Consider the following 15,860-nt stretch of genomic DNA (forward strand, 5'->3'; position numbering starts at 1 on the left):
ATTTACTTTCTACTTATACTGTAGGTGTATATTAAATATATAATTTTTTTTTCTCTTTAAATAGATGACTTTAAGCCAGCGAGTGTGGACAAAAGTAAAGTAGCTACTGTTGACGTCGGCTCCAATAATCAAGTTACAGTAACAGTGCCAAATCTAGGTGAGTTGAAAAAAAAAATTAAATTAAAAGAGGGGCTACCAAATGACAGAGGTTGTACACTTAGAATATTAAACTTCGGAAAATTACAAACTTATTTATTTATTCAACAAGTCAACAACACGTGACTTCGAACTGATCAAAAGAATAATGAAACTACTACTAAAACTAACTAAACTAAAAGATGGAGTTGAATAGTACAGAAAATTATTTCTAAAGAACCGAGAAATCTAAGTTAGAATTGGAGATCTCATTAAAATGATGAAGTGCATTAGGACCCGAAAGCTTTAATGATCTTAATACTAATTTAAGATACACCTTTTACACACTTTCAATCCTGTCAATTAAAAATGTGTGGTATGACCTCTAAATAAACTAGGCGTATTTCTAGAGCGCACGAATACAAGAAACAGCAATTTCAGGGTATCAGGGTCCCTAAAATTTGAGCTGCCACGTAAATAGAAAAGTATAGAATGAAATTCAAGCGAAGATAATTTATATAGCTGTGAGATTGGACACTGGTGGGGCATTCAGTGACGAATCTATGCTGATTGCATGAAATTCTATGAAAAGTTAGGTTAGAATGTAGCGTCTGGGCACACCGAGTACTGAGTAATATGGCATCGTCCCCAATAAAAAAAGATATGTGACATATAGAAATATTCTTTATAAGAACATATAAAAATTGCATATGAAGAATTATTTAATATGGAAGGCTTCGGGACATATAAATCATATGTTTGGAATGTCACGACCTATTCACAGAAAATCAAGCCGGTTATGGTGTTCAGAATGTGGTTTTATCAGTAGAAGCGTGTAATCCACCAGGGAATTTAAGATATTGGTTTGCAATGGGTAGTGGTTTGCCTCTAATAACAGCGAGCCTTAGTCTCCTCAAGGTATCATTTTGCCATTTTCAGAAGAATTTCCATTTAGAGTCTATCCTTTTTAGTCTTTTCTGGAGATGAATTTAGCACTAGCTTTTTTGTGAAGGTTGAAACATTAATTCATAAGGTCACAGAACTATATTTTTATAAAAAAATAATTAACAAATTTGACCATAAAAACTATTACGAATATTGTTAAAAGATAAAGCCAGTACAAGTGTATATGTATGTATCCTGCATAACAAATTTCATATTCAAAACATAACACGAAGAAACACCTGCTATGAAAGGTTCTAGAAAATTATTTGCGATCAGCTATTGTGAGTGATCTCATTTATGAGCGTTCGACGGTGGGCAACAATGTCCGATCTTCTCATATTTTAGTGTTCAAAATACAATATAATACCGATTTTCTGAATTTAATCCTTTTTATTTTTTCCTATTTTTCCATTCTTACATATGAATGTATGTATGCTCATATGTAGCCTACCTGTTCTGGTTATAGCTAAGATGGATTTATTTTTTTTGTCGGAACAACTTGCACTCAGATAAACATTTGTTCATTGTACTGCACTCGGGTTCCTTGTTTAGTTTTCTTTAAATCTACCCGACCTCCACAGAAATCAAAGTATATCTTGTGGTGCTAAGGAGCTAAGGTGGCCGCTTCTTTCAATAACAGATCAGTGCCAAAAACCTCAAGCCTGATTCGAGCGAAGGCTGGGCAAATGCACAGAAAGTGGTTCACCGTCTCATCCTCCTCTCTACAAGGTGGGCAGAGTGCACTGTGTAAGATGAAGAGAAAGTGACAGAAAAGTCTGCGCCATTAATTCTGGCTGTTCAGTTTTCTTCGCCAAGCCTTAGATTTAACTTAGTTTTCATAGAAACTAAAAGGTTGTTACTCACCACATCTTCACGATCGCACCTTCGTCTATGTTTAAAAATTTTTGTTTTGCTTATTTGTTTTCTTTGTCCACATTCTTTACATTTGTGCTAAAAATCTATTTTCCATGGTATATTTGGAGGAATATGAACAATTCAAAATAGGTGAAAAAATTACATAATTTTCCCGAGCAGCTTTCCATGTTTTCTAAGTTAAATAGATTTCTGGTTAGCCGTGTTGCTTGTATGGTAGGATGGCTTAAGTCATGAAATTTGGTGTAAAGATCTCTTTGCACAAGTTTGCATAACTTCTTACAACTTGGCTATACTTTTGAAAACTTTACGCTGCTTACGTTTCGCATACAATCATATAGTAATCAGTATTTCTAAAAAAAAAACAAAAAAAAAAAATCAAATTATACTTAATATAAAAATTTTATATATTATTGCCCGTCATACAAATCTGTAGAAATAATGGCTATTGTTATCATTGTATTTGAAATCTTCCGTAACAAAACTTTCAGCGAAATCTAAATTCAGCAGCCTGCCTTTTCTTCGTTTGTTGTATTCAACAGATTTTTATCTGACAGTTTAAAATTTATACGAAGTTATGCGAATTATGCAACATCATACATTAAGTCTTAGCTAACAGAGAACTTACGTCATAGGGGATTTGACAGAGAGAGGGAGGCGAATGAAATGGAAATAAAATAAATAATATAACTTCACTTTAGGTTAGATGAATGCAATGAAACTTCCAATAACTCGTTGTTCACACCCACACAATCTCAGTTTTTCCGATCTCTGTAGTAAATAAGTACTTTTCACATCCTTCGTTATATCAGCAAATCAGCTGATTCCTTCAAAAATTGCTGAGAGCCGGTTAACGGTCTGTAGTTGGCCACACCTTCTGCATGCTCTCCACCATGGATTATAACGGTACTTGTTTGCTATTTAGTGAATAACTTTCCAAGCAAACTGTGAGTAACCATTTAGTTTGCTAAGAAGAAAATAAAGAGAGAGAGAGAATGTTGAGTTGGTATATACAGTTTGTCGAGAATGACTTTTGACATAGAAAATAAATTCAATTTTTCGACTTCAGTAGAAAAAAATAGCACTCGTAATTTATTTTTGACTTCTTTTTTTTACTGATTCATATTTATTCACAGCATTTAAAGGGAATTAATTAAAAATAATTCAAATTCTTTGGAAAACAAATAACACTATTTCGTCTTTTTCAATTTCTTTAGAATGTGTTGCGCGATTAACTTCGATTTACCGTTAACACTGCTCAGCAATGGTCACTTTGATGCTTTTTGCTGCTAATGAAGTCGGAAAATTGAATTTATTTTCTATGCCAAAAGCCAATCTTGGCATACTGTATGTACATATCATATTTCTGAATCTCTTCAGGAGGTTAGGTTAGGTTGACCTGGCTGGCTGAAAGCCATCACAGAGACCTATTGGTCCTTAGCGGTATCAGATGGAGTTTTACTCTGACGTTTCCTTGTAGTAGGCTTATTGTAATAAGCCTGCGGTTTTTGCGAATCTAAGTAAGCTCTGGAGCTCTAATCCCGAGAGACATTCTAACCTCTCATATTGTAGAGCTCCTAAACATTTCATTCGTGTTCTAGCTAATGCAGGGCAATAACGTAGAAGGTGTTCAAGTGTTTCCCCCTCTTCTAGTTCATTGCAAAATCTGCAGCTATCATTGTTTGCGATTCCCATCTTGTATGCCTGTGCCGCTAACAAATTGTGGCCTGTCAGTATACCTACGATAGTTGTGCTTTCCTTTCTCGACAGGGCTAATAGGAATCTGGCGTATTTATCTGCATTCTGTGTACACATGATTTTCGCGGTTTTACAAGTCGCTAGATTATTCCACCTCCTGTCTATCCTTATTTTCATGTCCGCAGCGAAGTCATTGTTTGGCAATCGCATCTACAATTTCGTTTATTGCAATGCCATCATGTTTGGGTACCCAATAGATGTGTAACCGTCTGTCTGCGGCTAGTCTCTCTATGGCTTCCCTGGTCCTAATAACATTTTTAGATGAAATTTCATATGAGTTTATTGTCGCTTGATGTTCAAATAGATATTTTCTATTTTATTTTCATTTCATTTTCGTTCTGCGAATCCAGTAGAAACGACTTGCATCTGCAAACTAAATGCCAGTAATTATCATAATTCCCTATATCGGCCACTACTAAATGGTATAAAGTTCTGAAAATTATTTAGAAATACCTGTTTGCATATACTAGCACGTGACTGTGCATTTATGTTTTATTGCATTGCATAATTCTATTTAAAAAACTCGGAATACTTTCCTTATTAATCTACTGCTATTTCAATGTTACGGTGTTTTTAGTCAAGTTTGATGAACACGTGCCGCTGATTATTCGCATTAAACGCGACCGGAGGCTCATATTCCACGAATTTGATACAGTCGAACTTCGATAACTCGAACTATGACATGCCACAAAAAAAAAGCTATCAAGATTTCGAGTTATCAAATATAATATACATATGTACATACATACATAAAAATCCATAAACAAAATAAAACCTGATGGAAAAATAAAACAATCCATAAAACTCAAGGGTTAGCAAACAATTTTATTGATAAAACAGTACATGCTTCAAATTATGTATAGTTGCTATATAATATTGTATGTGTATATTTTAAAATTATATATACATAACTAAGAACATTGTATGAATAGATGTATAGCTTTCATTCGTTTAAAGTAAAAAAGTCAGTTATTTGGGATTGACGAGAGGACTTTTTATTATGATCTTCAAAAAAAGCTTCAATATTATTTAAACCATTGTACAGAGAATCGGTTGTATGTTTATTGGTTTTTAAATATGACCGCAAAATCTTGAACGAATTTGCAACTAGCTCGTTTGAAACTGGTTGCAACATATCATCTTGCAAATCATCTTCTATATCACTTTCGCTATCATGCTCAAAATCGGATTTAGATCCCAATGGCTCCCCAATATCTTCATCCGTGGGAAACTCTGAAGTAACAATATCGTCATCCACATGCATAAAATCATTAAAGGTGACACCTTCTGTACCTTTGATATTTTGCCAAGCTTCATATTCATTCTGCAGTTGAATTTCTTCCTTACTCCTTTCTTTTATGCGTTCGCTTATGAAAACCAAAGGAATGTCATCTTCTTCCTCCCATTCAGAATATTGACCGAAGCCGGCTTTTCTAAAACAATTAAAGATGGTTTCAGGCTTAACATCGATATTCCATGCATTAGTTATTTCATCAACACAGTCCATTAATGTAATGTTAAGATTTTTGTTTACTTCAAAGCATTTTATAGTATTTTTTAAAATTCTGCGACGATAATGACATTTTAAATTTTGTATGACACCTTGATCGAGTGGTTGTAATTTTGATGTCATATTCGAGGGAAAAAATGCAAGTTTGATAAACTTTACAGCTACATCTTTTTTTCGCACACTCATTTCTACTTCCTTTATTAGTATAAATTTTTCATCAATAAATAAAGTTTTTAAACAACGTTTTGATGACATGTCAACAGAGTTTATTTTCGCGTAAGAACTACTAATAAAATACCTGTAGTCTTAAACAGTGCAGCGACCCAACTGCTGACATCTGTTTGCTATAAAATAAGCAACACGTAATAAGGGGATTCCCCAGGAAATTCGACTTATCAAAGCTGGCGCCAAATATTCTGTTCGAGTTATCAAGATATTCGAGTAATAGAAGTTCGAGTTATCAAGTAAAAATTACACACAATTCTCACTCTAAACGCCATTGCCAAGCAATTTGATTCGAGATATCAAATATTCGAGATATCGAAGTTCGACTTATTGAGGTTCGACTGTATTTCCCAATTTGCCTGGATAGACGTATTTTAATGCCATGAAAATAAATTCACATACATTCAAACAGATTTGAGTGGCGAATTTGATTTATTTTGAGTGCTGATAGCATATTTTTGATAAAAAAACAAAATGTTAAGAAACTTCAACTGATAGTTGAAAATTTATAGCTTTCAGCGCTGTTAAAGCACGACAAAAAATATATACATACTTACGTAAAATAATTTTATTGAATAATAAAAAAAAAATGATTACTGTGTTTTTAATGCATGCGCATACGTTTCCAAGTTGTTTTCAAGTGTCATAATGCGCTTGTTCCTTTATACTTTCATAAATTTTGCATTGTTCTGTTGTTAAGCGAAAGAGATAAAAAAAAAGTTTCTTCCAAACAAATGTCATCGGTTATTAACCCACTTTCATAAAGCCTGTATCTAAAAATCCCATATGTTGTACAATATTGTTCGTGTAAATTTCTATGTATGCGCTTGCAAATGTATGTGTGTGTGGGTATATTAATGAAGCACACTTGTTTTGTTTGACATTCAGCTTTCAGTCTATTCCAACAATAAGCGGCTCGCATTATCGTAAGAGTCATAAGGCGACCAGCTGGCTATGACATTCCCTCCCTGTGCGCTGTGCTGCGCTCACACCCCTCATATCACTTGTTTTGCGCTGGCATTTTGACGATAATCAGCTGACTTGTTGTCTCGCGCTGGCCGATAGACATTGATTGTTTTCACTGAATGTTTTATAATTTTTTGCCGTCCATTTCAATAGTGTTGCTTTGAAAAATCATTAAAATGACAACGTAAAAGGATGATGATATGGAAATGGAGTGAAGGAGATCTACTATGAATGTGCGCATGTATGTGTATGCACATAATCTGTTTTCTTGTTTCTAAGAATAAGTAACTCAATGAAAGTGTTTGTGACGGAGTTGAAGCATTGAATATTTGAAAAAATTTAAAATTATTATGAAAAGCCATTATAATTAAGACAATGTGCGAGTTAAATATAATTAAAAAGATAATTTTGTAGATGCAGCTATTATAAATGGCTCAGCAATATACAATATTAATTTGTATTGTATAATAAGAAAAAAATTTGTTTAGAAAAGCGCAACTCACTAAAAACAAACCATACAAAAGTAATTTATTTAAATTTCTAAAATCTCGCTAAAAGTAAATGAAAAAATGTATAAGCTCCAGTTTTAATTCGTATGCGTTCGTATTTATAGTCTAATATGCGTAAATGTGCATACATATGTCTAGGTCTTCATGCGCAAATAAGTACTTGAAAGCAAGTCAGACAGAATTAAAAAAATGCTCAAAGCCCAGTCGCGCAATTACAATTATCAATTTTGCCAAAGCTTTAAGACTTTGAGTTGGGCGCAGAAAGCAAAATGAGCATGAGAAAATGCCAAAAATCTGTCACGTTTGCTGAAGTACAATGAGGTGTGCTGGTCGATGTTTAAAATGCAACACCCAGCGCTTCAATGTGATTTGAAATTATTTTCAGATAAGAGCCATCAGTGCATAAACCTACATGCATACATTCAGTAACTTGTTTTTGTACTTATTGATTGATTGCTTTCGCTCTAGGGCAATTGGAAATAAGACATTTTGGAGCCCATAGCCCTTAGTGGCTACTTATTCCATATACAATGTAGCTGAGATGGTGGATCAGTAAGCCTTGAAAATTAGAACAGATTTGGTTGCACTTTAAATTATATGTTTTGTTTGTTACAGAGAATATTGACTGGTCCAAGGCGCATTCATTAAAGGTGGTGTCGCTAGACCAACAACAATGTTTTGTACCTTTGATTGCTAAAATAAAGCATTGACAAAGAAGAAAACAAATAATGAATTCGCCTTGTTTCATTCTGGGCTGACAGCCACATGGACACGGCGAAAGCCCAAAAAATACAAATCAGCTGATTTACCGATACCGCCTTTAATAGATTCGCCTTGAACTGGTCTATCAAGTAGTTTTGTTGCAGCAGACGCTCACTCATTTTAGTAAATCGAAAAAGTCGAATGCTTAAAAAGTTTTAGGTGGAATTCCTGACTAACCGTTGAAGAAGAAAGTTTTTTCTTCAGCACAACGCACTTGCGTACAATTCCACTGTCGCTGTGGCAAATTACTTTGATTAGGATGCGAAATGCTGCCTTTATGCAGATTTAACTTCTGTTGCAGAACTATGGCGGCGGTAGAGGACCATTGGCTTCAATGAAGAGGTCATTGATGAAGCAAAAGTCTATTTTGAGAGTCTCGAGAAATTTTATTATTGGGAGGGTATGGAAAAATTGGAGAAGCGTTGTATGAAATGCTCCGGGTTGACAGGTTGTAAAATAAAACATTTTATTTTTTGTTGCGGGCTAGAGTGCTTTTTTTTCAATTTTTAAGGTGCTTGCTGATCCACTCGCGTAATGAAGGGTGTTTCTTAAGAGCTTGAGAACTTAAAATGATAATGCAGAACAGAAATATTGTTGGAATGCATTTTTTGTTATTATAATCTGGTTGGTAATTTCATGGCATTTTTTTTTTTTTTTTTAATATTATACGAGTTGTATGGTCCATTTGATTAGCCCAATTTTTGACTACTTTTTCCAATAAATCTGAATAATAAAATCTAAATGAGCCCAATAACCAAAAATGCGACATAAACGAAGGTAATTTGGCTTCAATTCTTGTATGAACTATATTTTATAGGCATTTAACTCAAGATCCATACGAAGAATATTCCTCGTAGTCGAAGAACAAAGGCCAACCAGTTGAGAACGACGACGAATCAGCATTTCGGCGACGTCTTCTTCAACATTTCGTTGATTAAATTTCGTGAATAGAGTTATTTTCTTTTCAAAGTAAATTTATACAATTTGTAAGCGTTTTCTGGGTACCTTGAGTATATAGGTATGCTGTGACCTGAAAGATGGTGAACTATAGTTGATCAGATTGAAATCAGGGGAAACCCTGATAGAAGACCGAAACAGTTCTTGCGTGCAAATCGATGGTTAGAATTGAGTATAGGTGCGAAAGATCAAGAAGAGTAGCTGGTTTCCACCGAAGTTTCCCTCAGGATAGTTGGTGCATTTAAAATGTATGTAAAATAATCTTATCTGGTAAAACGAACGGTAGAGGCGTTATTTTCAAACTTTAAATGGTTAGGAAGGACCTCCTCATCTTTCTTGATATGAAGATTGTGGTTATTATATAATGTGCCCAGTGGACCACTTTTGGTAAGCAGAATTGGCGCTGTGGGATGAACCAAACGTAATGTTACGATGCCTAAATTAACATTTTCTGGCGTTAAACGATTCATGATGCCTTGCCAAATCTTACTGAATAGAAGAAATATCCACACAGTTTGCTATTCTCAGCTGTCAAACTATAGCTATTAATATCGAAAGTTCTCATGTAGCCGAAAAAGTATTCGATCGAATTAATCATCCAATTTTATTATTGAATAATTTTTTACTAAATAAAAAACGAAAATGATTTTGAGCCATGGAAATCTAAAATGCAGTATTTTGGAGGTTTACAAACATATATAAGCTGGCGCAAATTTAATCATCCATTTAGTTTTTCAATTGCAATCTTTATTTTGACTCCTACACGCTCCATTGCTTGTCTATTTGTGCGTGGCAGCTGTCCACTTCACAAGCGTCAAATATGGCTGAAGTGCGACGCCATTTGCAAAAATTATAAATCTTCCGATAGGGTGATTAATTTTGCGCCACCTTGTATAAGTGATTAGTCTTTCAATAAAGCTTGCATAATATATTTCAAATCTGAACCTCAGCACTATAAGTCTCAAGAGTCTTTGACTCTTTGCGAAATGACCCAAGCGCATATGAAAAAATTGCGATATTTTCAAAAGCTACTTTAGACATTTTTGATTAACAAGAAATTTTTTTGCACTTTATATTGCATGAAACAAAGAAAGCCATGAGGAAGGCCAACGCTCAACTTTTGAAGATATCTCACACACAAAAAACTTCAATAACGCACAATTTCCCATTGCTTGCATGTACGAACGTATGCACATACGTCGGTTTCTTTAATTATCTCACATTTCTATTCAGCCTCTTTTCCCCCCCAACTCGCCAAGTAGGAAAGGCGATAATATTAAAGCACACCAACAATGTGTTACGCTCATAATTAGACCCAGATTGAATGATCAAGTGAAAATTCCATAGCCGGCAACATGTCGAAAAACTGGTCAGAACTCGGAACAAGTTCATTAACAAAACATAATAACTAACAACAACTGCCTGTCAGAACGAACTGAATGCCGAACTAAAGTACCCATAATGGCCAGCGGCAGGGTGGCAGGTGATATTGGAGGCAGATAATAATGCTTGAAATTGCACTACTGTGCTTGTTCTACAATAAAACTAGTGCATGCATGTGTATGTATGTATGTATGTATGTATGTATGTGCATGTGTTTGTTGTAAATTGGTTGCTGGTTGCTGGTTTAATACCGCTGGCGTCTCATGAAACGTCACAAATGGGCCGTTGGATGGACGAACGCACTTAGCCATGCACATGTATGGGTGTATGTATGTACTCGTAGGAATTTGAAGATCCAGTGAAATTGTAACGAAGTGCATGCAAACATATGCGCACATACATACATATACATATATGCCTATGTATGCATGTATTTTTCATGTGTGTGGTCTAAATGCTGACGAACGCATTTAGCTTCGAACGATTTGCTGTTACTTTTTCACTTTTTAACTGTTTTTTTATATATTTTTTTTATTTGCTCGTTTCGAGTTTCTATTTCTGCCATTCTTTCTTGGCTTACAGCATTCACTTCTAGTTGTGCTAAATCTGTTTTTTATGCTTTTTGTATTGGCAACAATTACCGGCGTACGGGCGATTAGCTGTTAGTAGTTGTTGTGCCTGCTTGCTGCCCATTGCTGTCTGGTTTTCCGTACTTTAGCCAATTTGCCTTTTTTGCTTATTAGTTTTCTCGAACCATCATATTTTATTTGGTATGCTAACTATTTTTTGAAGTAGCAACTGGCATAAGTGGAGCTCATATAAGTATGTATGTTTGTGCATTAGCTACGGCTAAGATATACTTGGCGCTGGCAGCACATGTAATGAAGTGGGGGAGCAGAGGGATGTTTATAGAAGTATTTGTAGTAAACCAGCTGTGCGATTATAGCTGCTTAAATTTTTTGGAATTATTTTTTGATTTTTGCCATTTTAACTATTTTCATACAAACACACAACGCCACAACTTCCACAGCCATTGCCAAGTTCCGTTTTATTTCTATTATTATTTCTATTTTTTTTTTCAATTTCGTTGCTTTGCTTATTTAACTTGCATAAAATTAATTTTATGCTTCACTGATACTTTTATTACCCGCTACCCTTGCCCCTCTACACTGCATTCTCATCGCCTAGCCTGCTTTGCTACTTTTAGAATTAACTTCCATACTCGTACACTGCCACTTAACTAAGCTTCATTAATGGTATTCACTGCGACTGCCTTACTCTACACGTACAGGGTCTTTCAAGCTCCCCAGAATTCCTCTTTTAGTAGTGTTTTGTTTTGAAAATTGTCTCAGATCGATGCCATCTCTTTTGAAAAGTAGAAAATATATAAATTGTTTAAAATAAATTTAATTTTGCTAAAGAAACGTATAAAAATAATAAAACTCACAAGTAAATCAGTGAAAATAACAATTCGTCAAATCAAAAAATGAAATAAAAAATTATTGGCGCGTATACTTCTATCAGCTTTTTGACCGAGCTCCTCCTTCTCCTATTTGTACTGTGGAAGTTGTTCCACAAATGGAGGGACCTACAGTTTTTTAAGCCGACTCTGAACAGCAAATGGTTTTTTATGAAGAGCTTTTTCGTGGCAGAAATACTTTTGGAGGTTTGTCTTTGCCTGCTCAGGGGCGACCGCTATTAGAAAAATGTTTCTAAGATTTTGCTGTTTCATGGACGGAGATTCGAACCTACGCACTTCCGAATAGCTACAAATTAGATATTTTCTATCAGATATTTTAGACACCTGACTCGGCACAACGCATAAACCCACATGAATAACTTTTTTTTACTAAATTAAATTAAAAAAATAATAATATTTTGAAGAAGCGAATATTTATTTTGCCCTTTACGCGCTCCATTGCTCGTCTGTTTGTATACTGCAGCTGTGTAATTCACAAATGTTAAATATGACTCAGGTAAAATACCATTTGCAAAAATTATAAAATATTTATATAGGGTGATTAATTTTGCGCCACGTTGTATATATCTATTGTAAGGGAGGTATTGAAAAATATCAACGTTTTCGGTTGAACGCCGTTTAACAAGAGCGTGCAACATGCTACACAGCCAACGAAGCAAAGAATTTATTGTTACTGAGATTACCGAGAAAAATAATTTAGCGATATTCTGTAACAATTTGACCTTCAAAACCAAACAATTTAACACCGTTGGATTATTGGCTCCATTTGCATAATAGGCTATCTCAAATATGTAATTGATGTGAATAAACCAGATACAGTTGACGCTTTGAAAGATAACATTCGACGCGAAAAGAGCTCCAGTGCTGCTTGAATGTCAAAGAGAATTTCACCAAAATAATCGACTAAGCCCTATAAGCGTTCCCACGACAGTCGGTTCTACGTAACCGGAACGACCCGGAATTTATATCCGGCCAAAGACTGTCCCTTCAGCAGCATTCTCCGTATACATATGTATGTATGGGGAATGCTTATGCTGTTACACCAACAACAACAACAACAAAGCCATATAAGCTTCTATATCCTATTTTGACCGAATTTAACAAAGCGCGCTTGTCGTTTTTTTCCCGTGTAAACCGGTGAGCCAAATCCTTCTGCATCTAATCTTTCCAACCCAGGGGATGCCTGCTTCTTCCTCGACTATATATGTATATATACTTATATATAATAAAATATGTGAATAATTCTCATTCAAAATGTCTCTAATATGAATTTAAAAAATAAACTCGTACTTGACAGACCCTTTAGTTTACTATCTCATTTAAACATTTATGTATTCTTCTTTTTCGAGTTATTTTCTAATGCTCCAAATTCAATGTTGCCATCAATTGAGGTTACCCACATTTTTGCCGTTCACATACACACATGCGGTGTTGAGGACAACAATAGAAACGGGGTTTTTCCATTAATTTTTAATATAATTCCATATTGTGCTTGCCAGAAAAAAGAGAGTTTGGTCTCGTCTCCATAGTGGTTTGTTTATAATAATAATTGTCGCTTACAGCCCTTGTTGGGCGTTTGGTGGGGCTCTTCCTCCTATTTGTGGTGTGGGTCTCAATGGAAGGAACTACAGTTTTATGATGACTCCGAACGGCAGATGGTTTTTTATGAGGAGCTTTTGCATAACAGAAATACGCGCGGAGGTTTACCTTTCTCTGCCAAGGGGAGATCGCTATTAGAAAAGACTTTTTCTGTCATGTGTGTTTTTTTGTTTGTGTTTTTGCTCGGGGCTTCGAAGTCGTGCACTTCACGCAGCAATGCATTCGGCTATGGCGGCCGCCACAGTGGTTTATCGTATCAAAATATCCTTTTATACCATCAGTATTTATTACCTCTTTAGTTGATGAACAATTTTTATTACTGTTATTAAAAGCTTAAATGTTAAAACTTCCTGCGAAAATAAATCCGTTTTTAACAAGATTTTGAATCCATATCACATTTTGAAAATTTTTCTATTATTAAAAAAATACCAGTGTGTGTTACACAGATCGTTTTATAGCCAAGTGAAAGATGAAGTATTAAAATGTAAAAAAAAAAAAACAGTTATCTCTTATAATATAATTTATATAATCTTTATACAATCATTTTAATAAAAAACGAAAAAATTAATTTAAATTTTCGTAAGAAGTAATCAAATTTTGTGCTAAGATCAAACTTGGCTTGACAAAAAAAAACAAAATTGCAGTGAAATAGCATTAAAAAAATTAAATAAATATAGGGCAGAGCTGGGTAAATGCGATTGACTTACTTCTTACAATTAAATTCCAAATAAAATTGGAAAAAAAAATTATTTTTAAAATTACTATGAAATTATGTTGAAAATTATTTAAAAATTCTATGGAATTGAAAAGTGATCACCTCCTTTGCTGTGGACCGCAGGAATCGATTACTAATTACAATTCCTTCTAATTTGTAAGTGAGAATAATTTCATAACATCTTATACAGATACGGGGGCATATAAAAATTATCTTGTTGAATCGAGTTCTTTGGATATTTGAATCTGTCTCTAACATTCGTCTCTATTTGTTGATTTCAGAGGATCAATTCTTGTTTTCAGTACAGTTTCCCGCTTAAACTCCCACTTTAGAGACATTTTCCCTTTTTGATTAGAAAGCCGTACAGTTTGTTGATGAAAATACGCTGCAAGTCGTTTCTATTATTTTTTCCAACACTGCATATTATAAAAAAAAAACTGAAATGTAGCAAAACAGAAAAGAATTAAATGTGATAATTGCCAAATGTTTATTTCCATATATTTTACAAAATTTATTTAGTAAATTAATCGTTCGATGGCGTGACAGTTGGATACACAATTTTATAATATGTTTTTTAATAAAATTTTATTATTTAATGTTTTTGTGACATCTATTTTTCATTCGCTCTACGTTTCGTTAAACTTTTTTTTGTTATATACGCATGTGCTCATATGTACATATAATATCTGTAGACTTTTGTCTACAACTTACGTTGGCTTACTTTTGTATCGAAGTAGCTTTTGCTTTTAGGTCAATAATACCTGTTTTTATTAAGACAGATGCTAAGGGTACAGCTGTGAATGATTAATTGTTTAAATATCGGCATAAAACTGAGCAAGTTTGTATGTGAAAGGTAGAAAGTAAATTTAAATTGTTTTGCCAGAAGTCTACAATGGTGGCTTGTGCGCTCATGTATACCTAGCAAAACCTTCAAATTTCCTATGCGTACGAGTGTATGCGCATAAGAGGTGGCGCATAATTAATCATTCTTTTTTAACTTTATTTTGTCTACAGAATTATACAGAATTTTTCTATGCGTTTGAGAGTGTATGCACATAAAAGGTGGCGCAAAATTAATCATCCATTTTTTTTATTTGTAATTTTACTGTTATGTCTTTTACAATTGCCTTTTACAATTTCAATAATTACAATCATTAAAAAACTTTGTTTTTTTGTTTTAAATAAACTTTTTTTCCGATAGGGTGATTAATTTTGCGCCACCTTGTACATAAAATTTTGAATAAAAGTTCATGTTTGCCTAATTTTACTAATTTACATTTCGATGGCTTAATATAGAAAAGGCGTATCTACACTTTTCGTTACTTTTCAGGAGAAGGGAAAAACTGAATAAAACCTTAAAAACTTGAGATGCAAAAAACATTTCTATTGCAATTTTTATTCAAAACAGGTAGCAAATTCAATTCTGGTATAATTTTGTTATTATTTTTAATTTCTTTGAAGATATTTGAGATAGGGCTTTTTGTTATTATTTTTCTTGAAAATAAATTTAAGTTAGGGCTTTTTGTTGTAAGTTAAAATTCGGACAAACTATTATAATAGTTCATGTTTGAAGTAAAATAAATAAATAATTAAAACTAAAATACATATTTCAAGGCAGATGTTATTGTATTATACTGAGAACAAATTAGGTTTTATAAGGTAAATTATTATAAAAATGGTGGCAATCTGCTGGAAGAAATTTTTTTAGATCTTGCAAATGATCAAACTTGTTTTTTAGATATGGCTATTTTCTCTTTATAAAGACAATCGGGGGACACATTTTTAATCGGAAACTTCGATCTCTGTGGGAGTAACTGATATTCATCTGTTACATTGGTTTTAAAATAAATTGATCCTGACGAGTCATACGCCAAGGCTCGAAGCATGCTTACTGTATGATCTCCAATGTCCCTGCCTGTAATTTAAGAAAAGCTTAAGTATATATATCTAAAGAGTTGTTTCAGTGTGCAATATTCACCTAATCGTATTGATGTGTATATCTTTGAAATATTTTCGAAATTTAAAAAATAATCATATCGCAAA

At 33.8% G+C, this 15,860-nt stretch overlaps 1 protein-coding gene across 4 annotated transcripts in view; it reads left to right on the top strand.

The window, feature by feature from the left end:
* The window catches only part of LOC128868460 (ell-associated factor Eaf), a 70,349-nt gene that overhangs the window by 2,485 nt on the left and 52,004 nt on the right, over positions 1-15,860 (top strand). For all 4 annotated transcript variants that reach the window (XM_054110564.1, XM_054110562.1, XM_054110565.1 and 1 more), the window contains exon 3: positions 65-157. In XM_054110564.1, coding sequence (XP_053966539.1) covers positions 65-157 — 93 coding nt within the window. The remainder of the gene's footprint in view (positions 1-64; positions 158-15,860) is intronic.

Source organism: Anastrepha ludens, chromosome 6 (assembly GCF_028408465.1).
Source record: "Anastrepha ludens isolate Willacy chromosome 6, idAnaLude1.1, whole genome shotgun sequence".
Lineage (NCBI taxonomy): Eukaryota > Metazoa > Arthropoda > Insecta > Diptera > Tephritidae > Anastrepha > Anastrepha ludens.